Raw genomic sequence first — 18,697 nt, forward strand, 5'->3', positions numbered from 1 at the left:
CCGACTGAATAGATACCACCTACTAATTCCATAGCTGTTTGATGGTTGAGACGATAGAGCCGTCAAATGACAATACTTAGTATTGTTGTGTTCCGGTTTGAAAGGTGAGTCAGTATAACTACAGGCACAAGAGACATAACATCTTAGTTCCCAAATTTGGTGGCGTATTGGCGGTGATGGGAAAGGTTAATATTTCGTATATCACCAATATCTATGGGCGGTAGTGACCACTTACCAATAGATGGCTCATTTGTCCGACTGTCCAATTTTATAAAAATAATAAATGTCCTACATTACTACCTTAAATTGAATTCAATTTGTCATTATCTAAAAATGAGTGTTGAATTCTTAAAAGTAAGCTCTAAGTGAAAATAACTATTTCGATTATTTATTCTAAAAAGCGCGACCTTCTTTCATTTATTATGTATGCCGTACAATGTTCGCAGCATCGTAATTTTTCGCACTCGTAAGACGTTTTAGAATGTTTAATATTTTTTGTTGAAAGTAAAGACATTTTATCACCGTCTTACAATAACAACCCTCGCCACTATTTTAATATAATCCAGACACATCTTAACCAGTTGGTAGTAGTATATATAGTAGACTGGATTATCCCCCATTTTCTAGGAAACACTTTAATTACAACTAAAAACATTTATAAATTTAGCTTCTTAACACTTTGTAAAGGTAGTATTTCTTAAAGATGTATTCTATATATCGTCGCTCTCACCTTGTTTCGAGTTTTCTAACTCGTTGTACTACTACTTACATCCATACTTTATAGCATATGTATACTTTAAAACTATAAAATCAATTATGACGAAGTTCAATGTCTACTGGTACTATTTACCGTACACATAAAAAAAACATAGAAAAGTAAACTTTTCTGTTTATACATATAAAATAAATACAGTATGCATTTTTTTGTCTCCTTATGTATCATTTAACTATATTTGAAGTTTTATGATTATTCTGTTGAAAAAAAATCCTTATTCATTCATTTTGCATCAAAAAATTTGGGACGTGATCGTTATGAAAATCTGCATGAAATTTTGTTTCATTTATGTAAGCCGCTTATCTTTCTGACTTTCCATTCGGCACGAATTTTTAATACGTACCCAATGAAACCAATTGCCAATATTTTCAGGGTTATTTATTTCTATAATACCTCACCCTAAAAAGGTGATGGGTACGATTACCTAAAATATATATGTACCGTATTTCTATAATATATATAGACGGTAACACCCACACTCCATGATGATGCGCGTAATGAACGTGAACGTAATAAGCTTACATTATTTACTTATTATTCATCTATTAAAGTAATACAGTCCAAACAACAGCATTGCGATCCCCAAGACTTCAGCCTAAGTGTTTAACGCACATAAGACTTTTTATAGCCTCAGTTAGAAATATTTATTCAAGAGCAAGGGTACAGCAACGGAGAAAGATCTAACATCCTTACAGTAGATAAGGCTCAGGTACCAGATAACAGAACGGTCAACCTCATCTAATGTGCGACGAGAAAACTACAGTTACAAGATAGCATATCTCATGTAGTTGTTGCAATATTGCGGCACACGCTAAGCTTTGTATATTACACCGACTACGACAGCTAAGACGCGTCGGGGGAACTGCTGAAGTTATAAACTGTGACTCCAAAGGAGATTCTAGACCTCAACCTTAAAATTGCGATCCATAATAGAAATGACATAATCACAATCAAGCTTGTCGAATGCCATCCAGACCAACCTAAAAATCCAGAATCCCACGAAGACCTAAAGAACACTAGACAACAACACATACGACCAAAAGAACTTCAACTGTCATTAAAATGTGTTTGGCTCAAAATATTAATGAATTCTAAATACACTATATCAATACATTAAAATCCATAAAATACACTTTTAGTAGGTACTACGCTGAGTACCTTTTGATTTTTACTTGTTTTTACGTATTCGCGCCAACCGTGATGATGCACGTTTTATTATTTTATTCCTTTTTACTAATGGAACGATATTTTTCTTAAGACCTTTTTCTTTTTCCATAGTAATAGTACGAAGCCCCTCCATGCGAGTCGCCTTTGACCGGTTCATTAATTTATATTAAGCTGAACTAAACCATTTTATAGCTAAATAGCGTTCCTGTAAAATATAGCGATTGTAATAGTTTATTAGTTGATAAATAATTTGTTATGTAACAACACATCGGAAACATTATAAATAAAAACTTTACTGCATTTTATCTTGCACTTATCGTTAGCTTATCAGTTAGGTCTTAGATTAGAATTCGGGCCCATAAAATTAAGGATTTTATTTCAAGATTTTTTTTAATAGCAGCCTGGAGTTGAAAACTTCGCTCATATACATACGTAGAGAGGTTAGTCTTGACGTCTCTCGTATCCAATCATATCGGATTGCCATTCCACATCGGTCTATAAGTCGGAAGTATAATAGAGGTGGTGTACACCTTAAGACAAATACCAGAGTGTTTGCGCACTAACTTGTAACACTAACACAATAAATTCTTGAGTTTTTGAAATACTGTTTCCCAGTTAATTCCGTAGTGGTCATGGCGAGGGACAAAGGGCCGTAATACGCCTGAAGCTAAAATCATTTCCAATATTATTATTGTACTGAGCAGGACAAAAGAAGACTACGTGCGCGTCTACAATGTCGATTGATTAGGTGCGGAAAAATCTCTATAGTGAGTAATATTGTATAAACCTCATCGGTACCCTATTGAAGCGAAGTATAACCTTTACTCCCCTAGGAAGATATTACCTTATTTCTTACGTTATTGACAATCGATATCAATGTCGTAAATGACGCTATTCAATAACATTAACACTGCTAATGTCGTTCTTTCGACCTGATAATTAATTAAGGTACAATATTTAATATTTATTATTATAATCGAAATCGTCGTGTTAAAATTATATTTAGAATTAAAATGAATATGAGTTGACAACGTGTTAGGCAGACTTACATCTTGACTGTCTACGTAACATTCACATCAACCCTATTTCTTCGAAATATTTTTTGATCGCAAGAGCTTAACCTAGAGAGCCATCGTGATTTTATCTTATGTATCCTACATTTCCGCTTGTATTTTTAGATATTTCCTTATTCTAGCAAAATACCAAAATCCACCTATATATTGTGATATTTATTGACATTTTAAAGATCTTAAATTAAAAGTTTTGTTTTCTGATTGTTGTATCCGCATTCACCACAAAAGCTCTTGTTCCAGCAATAGTCTCTTCAAAAACATTAAGAGTTATCAAAAGTAACTATTTTTCATAAAAGTAATAAAGTAAGTAACAGCTTGTAAATATCCCGCAGCTGGGCTAAGGCCTCCGCTTTTTCTGTCGAGGAGGTTTTGGAGCTTATTACACCACGCTGCTTTAATGCAGATTAGTAGAATACACACATCGAATCCAGATGCGGATCATAAAAAAAATTACGTAAAAAATAATAATACTGGTACTAATGTTATATCAGTAAAAAAAATCATGTTAGGTGTAAAATTTTAAATTATATCATTAAGTATTTTTTTTAATAGCTGTTCTATTTAGAACCTTACAATGTTACTAGCTACACTGAATACAACAAAATTGTTCGTACGTGTGCATTTACAGTTTATATACATGACCGAGGCACCCGCAGACGCTATCAAACGCAATAAATGTCTCACTTTACGACACGTTAGCTCCGACGCGTCATTTCCCAAGAAAATATTTTACTCGTCCTGACAGACGTTTTCGTAATAAACCTATCGCAAAGCTAGGTGTAACTCGTTTAATTTCTAAGTCAAAATAAAAGTTGTATGAACGAAAATATTAGTATCATAAATGATACTAATATTTATTTAAACCATAAAATTAAAATTAAAGTTGACGCTTTATTTGTCTATTTTCTTTCGTATTTTTTTCAGTTATCTTTTGTAATATTAAAAAACGCTTCCGAAAAGTATAGTAACGTGGTAAAATATATTGAACATTTCAAAAGCAAACAAGATATCAAATGAATTATCTTAAAATCCATCTATATCAACCGATCTCTGAACGATATCACATCACGATAAAAAATTCTAAACAAAAGCATCCATTTTCCACGGAATTTAAAGATCTTTTCAATCCTTTCAGCACAGAGAACGAATATTGAAATAAACATGTTGCAAGTCCCGTTACCTTTGTTGCAAGCAGAAAGCTTGATATAAAAGGATACATTTCTGTCGCTATACCTACGCGTGTTCACTTTCATTATTACATATTTAATGCACTGGCTTAAAAATATCACGACGTTTTATATTTAATTTATATTTTAGTTGCAAGTATATCTAACAATAAAACAAACAAACATTATTATTATCAATAAATAAAGCAATGTAAGCCGCAAAGTTAGTAATATTACTACTACATAAATGAATGCTCATTGGAATAAATTGCTAAAGGAATGATCATATTATTATGTGCGTGATTTTTTCAAATACTAAAAAATAATAATTGTAATAATAAAATTAGTAAATAGCTGTTTCTTTTCACGTAAATACTTATATGAAGATTTTAATACATAAGACAGCGGTTTATAGCTTTTGAACGGCTTAAATTTTAGACCTCGGGTCTGACCCATCTGAAGAATCTGTGACCTTATGGCCACTAGACCACCGTCGAGCCTATCAAACTCATGTTAATATACATATAGAGCTATTACTAGTTTGTATAACCAAATTATTTCTTGTAATGTATTCAGGATGTTCGAATACTTTACAAGATAAGATTTGGTATTTACTGGCAGTATTATCCATCATCTTAGAATATATAACTAAATATTGAGCTTTTAATACTGTTGCTTTGATTTTTAAATTATGTAAATTTAAAACCAGAAACCAAATGAGCGGTTTATTTAGAATAATATGTCTTATTGCAAAAATTGGAATACTTTGTTTGGTAAACCTGGGTTAATCTTTTAACTGATATTACTTACAGTTATTAATTAACAGTACACTTACAGTTTATCATACTGTTAATTCTCCTTTCATTAATAAAAAAATAATTAATACAACTGTTAATATTCATATTTAGTAGTTGACTACGGGAATAGAAAATGGTGTTGTTATATTGTGGTCATGAACGAGCTGATGGACGACATCATCTGTCATTTTGATACCGACTCAACAAATGCCTCTCTGCGTGTGACATGAATTTGCAGGCACACTTTCGGGCTTACTGAATTTCATTGTTATCGTCTCACTGATTATGTAAGACATTTTGAATGCTAGATATATTTTTAAGTGATTTTTTCAGAATTTCTTTTATTTATCTAAAATTTATTTGTTAAGAAAAAAATTAAAAACACTTATTCTCAAGCCCAAAATCACTTGTCAGGGTAAATTCCTGCCATCCTCGGTAGGCTTAGGTTAAATTTACACAATAATCAATTAAAAGATTACTTAATATAAATTTAATAAAAAAAGATATTTTCTAAATACACCCAATAAAAAGACACGTAACAAATCTTGTTACATAAGTGAATTTAATTTGACATAATTTGACATTAAACATACTGAACAAATGTTACTTGCCTCGAAGCCAACTTCATTCTCATCGTATTCATTAAGTCGGGACAAATTCTTGAAAAGTGCTATGGGGGTGTAGATATTAAACGAGTTACACCTGTTCTTGCGTAAGTATGCCTTAACTTTTGTCACAAAACGTCTAAGTATGTCTAAGTACTTATATTAAATACTTTCTTGAGACGTACACGAAACGGAACGGCTTAATTACTGAACAAGATGAAATGGCTAAGAAGCTAATAAAAATAGGCATTGTAAGGTATCGGTAAATGCTCCAAGATTCATTTAACGAGTATCTTGTATATTAGCAATTTACCTCATGATATACAATATATATACTTATATAACATATGCGCATGAAATTATAAAGACCAAATGTAAAAAAAAGAAAAGATTAAAAATATTGTGCCAAATTATAATAAGTTTTATTGCTTTAGTATATCACTATATCAATAATTCAAACTTAATAGTTATGACTGCTGAAATTTTTAAATTCTTTTTTTTTTTATCTTTATTTAAGAGGGGTTTGGTCACCGAGTGATCATGCCACCCCTATAGGAATAACTAAATATCAGTTTACAAAATCAACTTATAAATAACAAAAATTAAATAATTCTATGTCTTAATCCTACTTGTACTACTCTATATAACATTCTAGCCTGATCCGAGACAGGATAGGCTTTAAATTCTTAATATGCACGTAAATTCATAATCTATTATAATACAGATTTAACTAATTTTGAATCATTATTATTTAAATATTATTGTTAACTTTATAATATGTCATTACTTGTTGACTACATTATAAGAAAATAACAAATATAAAAAACAAGCAATTACCTAAATATTGTTGAATTAATGTTGACTTTTAGTTAAAAAGCCGAGATGGCCTAGTGGTTAGAACGCGTGAATCTTAAGCGATGATCGTGGGTTCAAACCCGGGCAAGCACCACTGAATTTTCATGTGCTTAATTTGTGATTATAATTCATCTCGTGCTTGACGGTGAAGGAAAACATCGTGAGGAAACCTGCATGTGTCTAATTTCATTGAAATTATGTCACATGTGTATTCTACCAACCCGCATTGGAGCAACGTGGTAGAATAAGCTCCAAAACCTTCTCCTAAAAAAGGGAGAGGAGGTCTTAACCCAGCAGTGGGACATTAACAGGCTGTTACTGTATTTTAGTTTATTATGTATATTCGTTGTTCTACTTGTTGGTGTTGACAAATAATTTATTGAATAGTTAGACAGAGAAGGATTCAAGTCGCATTTTTGACAATTAAGATAATGACCAACGTGTTTTTTGACTATTATAACTATGCCTGATAAATTCATTACGATATTTGCATGTTGTGATGGATAGTGGATGTTTTTATTAATTTTGATTCCTTCTGGTATTTTTAAAACATTTTTAACAACAAATCAACACCAGTAATAATTGACATCATGATGCAATTTGTAACAAAAATGTTTTTGGTTTTACCTTGTAAAAACTAGATCTCAACACGCAATCCGCAATGCTCGAAAAAGAATCTAAAGAAGTCTATCAGTTTCCGGCATAAAGAGTATCTTTCAATGCTCTTGTAGCCAGATTAAAAATATAGATAATTATTGATTAATATAAAAAATGACAGATACGTCAGTAATATTTAATAATAATTCGTATCACATCTAACTTATGTTTGTATTACAATCTGACTTAGTCTTACAATCTGAAGAACAGTTTATTAAAATTAACAATGATACTATATTGATAACACGGAACATTCGGTAGCACTTATTCTTTTCTATTTTTCTTTCCTGAATTGATGTGATAATTAAAAGAGGAATTTAAATACATAATTATGAAACTGTGCCTCATAGTGCAGATGTTTCGTTTTGACGTTGTGGCTTCATACGTGTTTAATCAGTAGGAATGAAATCTTAGGATTCTAAGCGATATTTGCTTGCTAAACGATGTTTTAATCTATTTGTGCTGTAACTCGACTGTTTATATGTTTTGCTTGTCTTTGTCATTTTTTATTATTTATTTATATCTAATTCTAATTTCATTTTTTTTTCAAAAATTTCTGTAGCTTAAAAACCTTGTTTTTCTTTTTTTTTTAAGTATAGATAGGCGGATGAGCATATGGGCCACCTGATGGTAAGAGGTCACCAGCGCCCATAGACATTGGCATTCTAAGAAATGTTAACCATCGCTTACTTCGCCAAAGCGCCATCAACCTTGGGAACTAAGATGTTATGTCCCTTGTGTCTGTAATTACACTGGCTCAATCACCCTTCAAACCGGAACACTACAATACCGAGTACTGCTGTTTTACGGTAGAATATCTGATGAATGGGTGGTAACTACCCAGACGAGCTTGCACCTTTTCTTTTTTCTTTCGCGAGCGCGAGGCCATCCCAGCTGCCGTCCTCCACAGGGCCGTCTAAAATAGGACACGCGAGGCCCGCCGTGAGGTGCCATGCATCCACGGCCCCAGGGTTTCGCCCTATCTTTTAAGCCCCGGGCGTCTGGGCTATGAGAGGGCCGAGACGACGCCGTCCCCGTCTCTGCCGAGCAGGATCGGTCCTTTTCCGTTCCCGCTCCGCCGTCTCCTTCAGGACTATGACGGTCTTACAGAAGGAGGCTACGGCCCTTCACGCCGATTCCCTGCGAAATATCGCCGACAAGATTGCTCGGCTTTGGTCGACTTCACGGACCAGGATCTCCCTCTCCGCACTCCACGCGGGGCACACCTCCAACGTATGCTGAGCGGTGTCCCGGTCCGCGCCACAGTGGTGACACATTACACAGGTATTCTCCAAAACAACCGTGACCGGTCATTACCTGCACTAGTAATCTTAATAATAAATTCTCTTGTCAGTTACGTCTAGGCAGTCGGAGTTTTTGTTACTTTAATTATAAATAAGACAAAATACCTATTATTATAAAAATATATAATATGAAGTCAATATAGATCAGTTCTGGTTTTAAATCTTTTTGATATCATTGTCTATCAACGTATTTATACTATATTATTAAATAAATAGTATTTGTATTGTCAATCGCACTTGAAAACACTTTTACAATACAATAGTACAGCAACAAGTTGGTCGTTGTTTTATTTTGGGATGTGCATATCGCGGCAATAGTAGTTAACATTCAACGTGAAAACCAACGCCACAGCAAATCCTGTATAACTTTGAGGAACAACTAATTTCGAGGTTTTATTTGCAAAATAAATTTAAAATTGCGTGCAACATACATAGTACCGGCGTATAAAATTTACTCTGTAATAATTTTGTCTATTATATAAAGCATTCTTGAAAAGTACTTAGTGGATTTCTGTTATTTATAAAAGAACAAAATTTGGTGATGGTGATGGTGAATAATCACCTAAATAGAAATATGAACAAAACATAAAATGTTAATTTAGTTAATATATGACTTTAAACAAAAACAAATATTCTTACACTATTTGTTTTTTTAAGAATTTTTGAATTACCATCTAGATATATATGCATTTTATATTCTCTAGTATGTTTTAAAATAATCAGCGAGATCAGAAATACAGTCATCAAGAGATCTGACTGTACTTTCTTTCTTAAATGTACAAAATGTAAAAAGCAATACGTTAATTTTCTAAATGTTTATAAATTTAACGCAGTTATATAACGAAAATCGGTAGTAACGTTATTGAGAAATAAAACAAAATCTATAAAAAGCGTATCTATCACATAATCGGATACCTGTCACATATAGTTTTGCCAATTTTACTGACCATTTACGTACCAATCTCAATAAAATAAAGCCCAAATCGTCCAAATCTGTCTTGTCTATTTTAAATAATCGATAAAGACAACTTAAAAAAAAAACTTGTGCGTCATTTGACCTCGTTCTTGTTTTCAAGTCGACCAAAAATATATTTAAATAAAAAAGTATTAAGTATATAATTTTCATTGAATTTTCCGTGGGGTTTAAAAGTGTTTTCATTTAGACTAAGATTTTTTTACATTAAGAATCTGAAAGTAGTTGATTCCTCCTTCGGCATAGTCACGCCCCTAGGATAAAATGGAAAAATTACCTTCTTTTCCATTTACCTCTTTCAGGGAACAATCGCAGTCTGGAAGAACTCCAATAAACAGAGGCTATGAAATGGAGGCAGCCAAGCGTTTCTTAACCGGAAACAATATCAAGTTGAAAAGTAGGCAACGTTTGCCCGCTTTCATTAGGTTTTACTATTCGTTGTGAGTTCAGTGAAAGAATGATTCCGGTTATGAGAAGTTTTAACAAGAACCTTATAATTGCCTCTCGTGAAAAGTTCCGTCGGTTTACTCGAGAAATCTTAAATTTTCTTTGCTGGTCAATGTATTGTATATTTCATAGTACATCATGATTTTCGTACAAATTTAATATTATTCTGTATAAAGAGTACACTAACTACTAACTAATTATCGCAATGCTATTTCAATGGATATCATATTATTTATGTATGTAATAGGTTAATAAACAAACGTGACATTAAGTAACTTGTAAACGGTTGTCTAGTTATAGTTTCTAATAACGGTACCGAAATTCTTTAAACTAAATTTTATTAACTCATTTATAATGATATATAGTATAGTACTATTGTCTTCCCTATCAATAAGACGCACTTTTTTTTTTTTTTTTTTTTCTCGCTGGAAAAACACATTTATGTGTTTCCCCCACATAAGGTGGGGGGGGTATGTGGGACTCGCCGGCGCTGAAGGCGCCGGAATACCCACTAAAAACCAGCGGTACCCACTCCATCTTGTCGGGGGACGTCACGGGATCGCTTGCGCATACTACCGTGCCGTCCCGACGGTTGGCCCGCTTCTGCGGGCCTCCAAATCCTAGGGGGTACTCGGGGTACAGAGACCCTCTGGCCCCGGCGACACTCACGGCGGGAGGAGAAGATGCGCATAGCGCTGGCGTCTTCTCCCCGGTCTTCTTCGACGAAGCGGGTCAGCGGAGGCACTCTCCTCGCGCTCCCGCTCCGCGGCCTCCTTCTGCGACATGACATTTTCGCAGAAGGAGACCATCTCCATCCAGCACCTTTCGCTACCAAGCATGGCATTTATCACGCTCGGCAGCGAAAGGTCTCCGCCGATTAAAGTCGCCAGGGAAAGGCGCTGAGGCCCCCAAGCGGCACACTCCATCAGAGTGTGGCATGCCGTGTCCGTAGGCGCACCACACTCGTGGCAGGAGGGCGTTACCTCCCGCCTGACTATTCCGTGCAGGTACTTACCGAAGCACCCATGTCCAGTAAGCACCTGAGTCAGTCTGAAGGTCAGTGTGCCGCCTTTTCTCGTTACCCAGCGCCTCAAGTGGGGACGGATCGCCTCCACTGTCGCCAGGCCTGCTGATGGGGACCTCAGATCCTCCTCCCACCTGCGAATCAGGGCTTGCTGGGCGAGAGTCCTGATTCGCAGCACCTCCTCCAACCCTGGACGGTCGCCACGCGACCTCACTTCCGCCCGGAACCGGTACACTTCCGCGAGCACCTCCGCCTGGAGCTCCCAAGGCGGATCGCCGTGTTGCCGCCGTCCACGACACCGTACGATATCCGCGTATCACCCTCACCGCTATGATTCTTTGCGGCCTTCGCAAGAGAACCTTGTTCCGAGCGGTGAGAGCGTCCACCCAGATGGGAGCACCGTACAGAGCCATGGACCGCACAACACCGGCGTATAATCGCCGGCATGGCGTTTCCGGCCCTCCTACATTTGGTAGGAGCCGGCTTAAGGCAGCAGCAGCGTTGATGAGCTTCGGGCCAAGTTGGACAAAATGCTGCCCGAAGCTCCATCTTCCGTCCAGGGTCAGGCCCAGATACTTCATGTGGGCCTGCACCTTAATCACCGTCCCCTGGACGGTGATAAACGCCCCTCGAGGGGGGCCTCGACGTGGACCGTGGAATAAGAGGGCCTCCGTTTTTGAGATGGAGACCCTCAAGCCCAACATTCCTATGCGGTCCACTGTGAGCGACGTACCGACTTCGGCCAGGCGAGCCGCCTCCTGATAATTCCGCCCTGTCGCCGTGATGAGAGTGTCGTCCGCATAGCACAACACCCCCATTCTGGGAAGGACGGATGTCCGCAGGAGCCAGTCGAAGCCAACGTTCCACAGAATTGGGCCGAGAACTGAACCCTGCGGAACGCCACAGCCTACCCTACGCCGGACAAGACGCCCATCGCCCCCCTCCCAGAGGACTACCCGGTCCTGGAGGTATGCCCCCAACAGCCTCCTGAGATAGGAAGGCACCCCGTGGTATCGGAGTGCCTCCCCAATAGTCTCGAAAGGAAGACTATTGAAGGCGTTCGCAACATCTATCGATACCGCCAGAACTACGTCCCCTCGGGCCACCGCATCCGTGGTCCGGGTTTTCAGGGCGTCCAGGGCGTCGATAGTTGATCGACCCGCCCTGAACCCGTACTGAGCCTCTGACAGACCCGGCCCCACCTCGTCGAGGTGCTGAATAAGACGGGCAGCGAGAATTTTTTCGAAGAATTTGCCCGTCTCGTTCAGCAGCACAATCGGCCTGTATGCCGAGGAAGAATCTGGCGGTCGACCTTGCTTTGGCAACAAGACCAACTTTCCCTCTTTCCAAGGCTTCGGAAACTGCCCGCTGCACAGACATTGGTCGAACAGCTCCCGAAGCCTTACGCCTAGGTATTCCAGAGCGTCACATAGAACACGCCCTGGAATCCCGTCTGGGCCCGGCGCAGTGTTTTTGGCCCTCAAGCGGTCGAAGGCCACCTCCATCTCCCGCTCCGTGATCAGTGGTGGAGCCACTGTGTCGTCAATCATAGAGCGAGGGACCATCTGTGGAGGGACATGCTCACCTGGATGGGGGAAAAGTTCCCCGACCAGGCGCAGGAGGAGATCCGATGACATTGTCTCTGTCACGGGGGCACCCTGCGTGCGGAATTTTCCACGCACACCGCGGAACGGACGCCCCCAGGGGTCCCGGTTCAGGCCCGCCAGTAGTTCTTCCCTAGCTTTCTCCTTGGCCTGACTTATCGCCAGCTGTAGGTCTTTTTTCAGCTGACGATAAGCGGCCAATAGCTGTCCCTCCAAGTCCGCATCAAAACCGTTGCGCCTCCTACAACGGACGTAAGCCCTTCGCGCCCGGCTGCACGTCGCCCGAAGCTCTGCTATTTCGGGCGACCACCAATACACCTGCCGGCGCGGAGCTCTATGCCGGAACCTAGGCATGGCAGCATCGCAGACCTCTTTGAGGGCACTGCGCATGTGGCCCGCTAGCTCTTCTGCACTGGCGCCCTCCCACCTTCCTGTGGAACCCCATCGCTGTACGATGGCAGCCTCCCTGGCCAGCTCACGATCTAGCTGGCTAAGAGACCACCTTGGAAGCGTGGTTGTCACCCTAGAGGGTTCCACCGACCTCCGAGAGTTAGAGATCTCAAACCGGATGTACCTGTGGTCCGACAGAGTCTCCACCTCCTCCTCTACTCTCCAATTCAACACTCTGCGTGCTACAACATGGGTGGCGAAAGTGAGATCCACCACGGACCCCCCCTGTTGCCGCACGCACGTGTAAACCTGCCCCCTGTTGAGTAGGGACAGGCTGGAGAGAAGTGCCCACACCTGAATAGCCCTTCCTCGCGGATTCGTGGCAGGGTTGCCCCAGGCACGTGACTTAGCATTGAAGTCGCCCAAGACCAGTATCGGCCTCGGTGACTGCCTGGTCACCGCAGCTCTGATCGAGCCGAGATAAATCTCGAACTCCGCCAGGCCGCGGTTGGGAGAGAAGTACGTACCCACAACAACGAATTCTCTCCACCCTGCCACTACGTAACCCGAGCCCCTCTCAATGAGTGAGAGAGAACTCGTTTCACTCCGGGTAGTAACCACCACGGTGCCGTCCAAGTCTCCTAACCAGTTAGGTAGGGGAGGGACATAATATGGCTCGCAGGCCACAGCCAGGTCGATCTGCCACTCCGCCATGGACTGCAGCAGCAGGTCCTGCGCCGCGGCGCAGTGGTTGACGTTCGTCTGGAGGAACTTTATGTTTGTGCTCATGTTGACATTGAAGCTTCCTCCTCGGCCTGGCGCCGTCCGACATTGGTGGTAGTCTGGGTGCCTAAGACCACCGTACCCTTTGTGATGGGGGGGTTGCACTCCCCTGATCCCATCACGTGCCCAGAGGGCTTGCCAGCGTCTGCGCACACAGCACAGCGCAGTTTCTCGGTACAGCCCGCCGACTTGTGGCCATCTACGCCACACCGGAAGCATAGACCCCCCCGTTCCGCTTTGGATGGGCAAAGCACCTTCGTGTGGCCAAGGCCCATACACTTGAAGCAGCGCAAAGGGCGCTGCTCCAATACGCATACCTTGGCCGAGCTCCATCCTACGAGGAGGCGACCGGCATCTGATATCTTCTTCGCCGCTGTGAGAGGACAGGTGATGCGGACCATTCCCATATATCCGGGACCACGCTGCAACACTCCGCATCTGACTGAGTCAGGGGAGCAGTTCCCTGCACGAGCAACTGCAGCGACCAATTTATCTTTGGTGACGGAATCATCCAATCCCGTCACCTTAAGGTCCACTCGCTTTACAGGTCGAACGACGCTTGCGACACCATCCAGCACAGTGCGGAGCTTCTCAGCAAGCTTATCCGCCTGCTCCGCCTGTGCTTTCGGCAGCTCGAGGAGTCTGGCTCCCGTCGCCGATCGTCGGACCCTAAGGCCGCCACAGATTCCAATATCCTGAAGCTTAACGCCCTGCTCCGCGCGCTCCAGGATGTGAGCGTATGTAACGCCTTTCTCCTGCGCATCCGGCTGCAGAGTGACCATTACTGCAGCCCTGCGAGGAGCAACCAGCCTCGGTTTGGCCACCGGCGGAGCCTTCGCCACTGTTGATGGTACTGTGGCGGACGCTGCGGCCGAGGGGGAAGCCTTTTTCTTCCTTCCCTTTTTAACCACGGTGGACCATGATGTCTCCTGGGCCTCCCGTGGTTGGGACTCCGACGTGGTCGGGGTGGCTGATAGGCACGTAGTCGGTGCCAGCGGGACTGACTCGACTGCAGGCACCCGTTTCGGCGCCTGTGCGGGTTTCGGTGGTGGGGTCGGATGGACCACTTGCGCGTATGTAGGTGCAGTTTTCTGCACTACAGCCTGTTTCTTGTCCGCGGCCAGAGGGGGACGGAGCACTTTAGCTGGAAGGAGACGGTCCTGAATTCCTTCCATTTGAGCTTTAATCATAAAGCCCACCGACGACATTATAGAGGCCTTAAATTCCTCCAAAGCCTGTGTGTCCCGCACAGTGCTGGTGGACGCCTCATTTGCCACTGCCACCGTGGTCCGCATTTCCGCAAACTCACGGCGGTGGGCTTTTAACTCAGTCTTGAGGCTGTCCACCTCCTTGCGCAGGCGGCCATTATCAGCGCGAAGCCTGCGCGTCTCTTCCGCCTCGGTCCTTGATGCCAGAGCATCTACGATGGACTGGAGCGAAGATGCAGATTCTTTGAGCTTCTTGATGAAGCCACCCTTCAGGTTGCTGGATTTCTGGGCAATCTCCAGAATAAGTGCTGCATTGCGACCAGCCTCCGCACGCAGCTCCTCTGCACCCAATTTTAGGGGATCCTCCCTACGGACCTCCGAGGAAGAGGATTCCTCAGAGTCAAGCGCGATCACAGCCGTCTCCTTACGGAAAGCCCGACTTCTCAAGGAGCGCTCAAACGCCTCCTCCCTAGCCTCGGCGGCCTTTGCTTTAAGCTCGGCTTTGGCGCGAGCGAGGCCAGTTCCGCGTCCCTTGGAAGTGAGCTTCCCCCGGCTAGCACTGTTACGTTTCGCCGCCGATCTGATTTCGGTCTCCGTATCCGAACCGGAATCAAAGAGCGCAAGGCCCACAAGTGGGCGTTTACGCCCAGCATTTGCGTCGGACGACGACAACTCCGTGTCGACGTCCATCAGAACAAAAAAAAAAAAAAAACCAACGAACAATCAAACGAAACAAAAGAAAACAAAAATACCCTATATAAATTTAAAAAATGAAAATAATTGAACAACAAAAACAAATCAACAAACAACAGTGAAAACCAACATAACCAATCTCAAGACGAAACAACAATCCATTTGCACAGCCGAGTTCAGAATATGTCACAACAGAAACAACAAAAACCCTTAAAGAAAGCCAAAGTAGTCGTAAAAACATCCACAACGCATAGATAACGCAGCCAAAGCCACGATGTTTCGCTTCAGTTAGTATTCGTAACTTGCTTAGCAACATTCGCTCGAGATAACGAACACGTCCGCACGCTACGACGGTCAACGACGAATCATCAATAAGACGCACTAGCTTAGCAATATTTTTTTTTTGCGTCTTTTAATATTCTACGCGCATATCGGATTATTCTATGTAAGTGATAGGAGTCATTCTGCCCATTGTCTGCACTTCATTATTTTTCAAAATTTAGAAATTATATATAAATAAAATATATAAATATAAATATAATATATAAATAAAATATATATATAATATAAAAAAAAAAAAGCCGAGATGGCCCTGTGGTAAGAACGCGTGAATCTTAACCGATGATCGTGGGTTCAAACCCGGGCAAGCACCACTGAATTTTCATGTGCTTATTTTTTGATTTTAATTCATCTCGTGCTTTACGGTGAAGGAAAACATCGTGAGGAAACCTGCATGTGTCTAATTTCACTGAAGTTCTGCCACATGTGAATTCTACCAACCCGCATTGGAGCAGCGTGGTGGAATAAGCTCCAAACCTTCTCCTCAAAAAGAGGAGAGGAGGCCTTTAGCCCAGCAGTGGGACATTCACAGGCTGTTACGGTTACGGTAAATTATATATAACAAAAAATACCACCACCTATGCCAGCGTTCAGGAATGAGATAAAATGTAGCAATAAAAGCCAAGAGAATAAACTAGGTAAAGTAACAGTAGGGTTCTGCCGCGGAATCGATAATAATTAATGGGTAAGATTACTTCTTGAGCGGTGAACGCATCTTGATAAACGTGAGAGTAATGACACATTTTATATGTAGATTTTTTTTACTAAAATAACTTTGTTATGAATTCTAAAATTCTGGCTTATTGCATTTTGTTAAAATTTACATAGAGGAAGAGGCAAGGCATCCTCAACGCTATCAAACGCAATAGATGTCTCATTTTACAACGTATTACGCTGCGACGCATCACTCCCCAGGAAAGTGTTTCACTCCTCACGGGCGACAGCGTAATAAACTTTAGCAAAAGCATGAATCTCATTAAATTTCTCGGCTACGAAATACCTTTAAACGTATTTAATGGCTACGTAACTACCTATTGCCTCAATATTAATTATACCCATTAGGTATATATTTATTTTAAAATAACTTGTATTTACATTTAAAACAATAATAACATTTTTGTAACAAAATCAGAAAATAACAAATATCCTGGAAATATAATATAGACTGATTAAAATAAAAAGTTAATAAGTAAGGAGGTCAAAACTCTTCAGTGTCCTAAATCTAAAGGTAATTTTAACCAGAGATATTTTCCACTGAGCTCGTGCAGTGTAATGGTATAAACAATGAAGGTTTATGTCAGGGGTTGGCTATAACTTAGCAATCTTGTGTGTTGATTCGTGTTTTAAAACAAAATTCGTTGTCGACTAATTTTGTCGACGCGGCTCGCTAAGGGATGAACGAAGAATCTCTGAGGCGGAAAAAATCTTTTATATTTATTTTATTCGCACAGCGTAAAAATGTTATGGAAACGAATATTTATTTAATAAATAATTTAGACTTTACCTTTTAACATATGTAAAGATAGAAAACAAAAAAAATTTTGATTGTCATTCAAAATTTTCTGTTTAAAAGAAGAAAGTAGCTTATTATCTTTAAATATGTATACCATAGAGCACGTAACTTTCATTAAAAATAACTAAAACAAAGTTAGAAAGAGATACATTTAAAACCAATGATGCCAAAAGATATTATATACTGACGCTAATTATCTAGGAACGAAGATAAGTCCTTTTATGGGACACCACAACCACGAGCATTGAATTATTAAAGAAACATCTCCTCATGGAAACGACTTTAAGGCGGAACCCGCGACAGAAAATGCTAAAGCAGTTACATAAACGTCGTCTATTAGACTTGAGATGCAGAGAAATACTTGGCCTTCATGTATGACCTTTATGTATCATTAGAGATTAATATCCTGTCTATACACGTATATACGTATAAGTGTTTTATTAACTTAAAAAAGTACCTTTCCTCGTTCTCCTTTTTTCTCAATTCGGATTTGGTTTTTTTTTTATTTGGTATACTATCCGTTTAGTCCTAGTAAAATTTGAAGAAAAATTACTTAAGGGTGAAAAAGTTGAGGATTAATTTTTTTGAGTTCGCATTTTATTTTACGCCGTTTATGATTTTTAAGAAAACTATTTAAACTAATTATATTTTATTTAACATTTTGCTAATTTTACAATTAGGAAATAATAAATACATTCAAAATAAAATAAAAATATTTTGATGACATGTTCAAAAAATGAATTATATATACGTTATATACGATATAAAATATTGAGTCGGTTACATTTTACCAAAACACTATTTAATTATTATAATAATCGCTATGAATGAAATAGAGTACATTATACAATAGTTAAAAGCGGATTACGCGTAATTTAATTTGCTACACACCGCATCTGAATCGATACGCCGAATATACACAGAAACCACACTAAACATTTCAATTTGTAAAGCCGAAATAGGTTTTAGTGTGTTTGATCAGGGACATGCCGACATGATTGAGTGCACCAATGATGGCCTTTAAATATACTGTTGTACAAAAACAATTGTTTCAATTGAATCAAAATTTGCTTAGCGTTGTTCAAAGAAACGCTTTTCATTCAGTATTTAATTATTGATTTTCCGTTAAAACGAGAATGACTTATACATCATAAACTTACAAAACATAATTTACACAATTAAATGTTAGCTTTTACGTATTATATAATCACATAATAAGCGATGTCATTTACAGTATAGTAGGTATAAAGATAACATAATTAATATCTAATCTCTTTTTGTTGTCCTATGAAATGAGGTCAGTAACAGCCTGTTAATGTCCCAC

The 18,697-nt window shown here is 40.0% G+C and overlaps 2 protein-coding genes across 2 annotated transcripts in view; both read right to left on the bottom strand.

Annotated features, from left to right (window-relative positions):
* Positions 1–15,518, bottom strand: part of LOC126773935 (uncharacterized) — a 28,567-nt gene extending 13,049 nt beyond the window's left edge. The window contains exon 1 of the mRNA XM_050495197.1: positions 13,703–15,518. Within this exon, the coding sequence (XP_050351154.1) occupies positions 13,703–15,518 (1,816 nt within the window). The remainder of the gene's footprint in view (positions 1–13,702) is intronic.
* Positions 1–18,697, bottom strand: part of LOC126773578 (DNA-directed RNA polymerase II subunit Rpb4) — a 226,130-nt gene that overhangs the window by 120,653 nt on the left and 86,780 nt on the right. The window lies entirely within an intron of this gene.

Source organism: Nymphalis io, chromosome 15 (assembly GCF_905147045.1).
Source record: "Nymphalis io chromosome 15, ilAglIoxx1.1, whole genome shotgun sequence".
NCBI classification, from domain to species: Eukaryota; Metazoa; Arthropoda; class Insecta; order Lepidoptera; family Nymphalidae; genus Nymphalis; species Nymphalis io.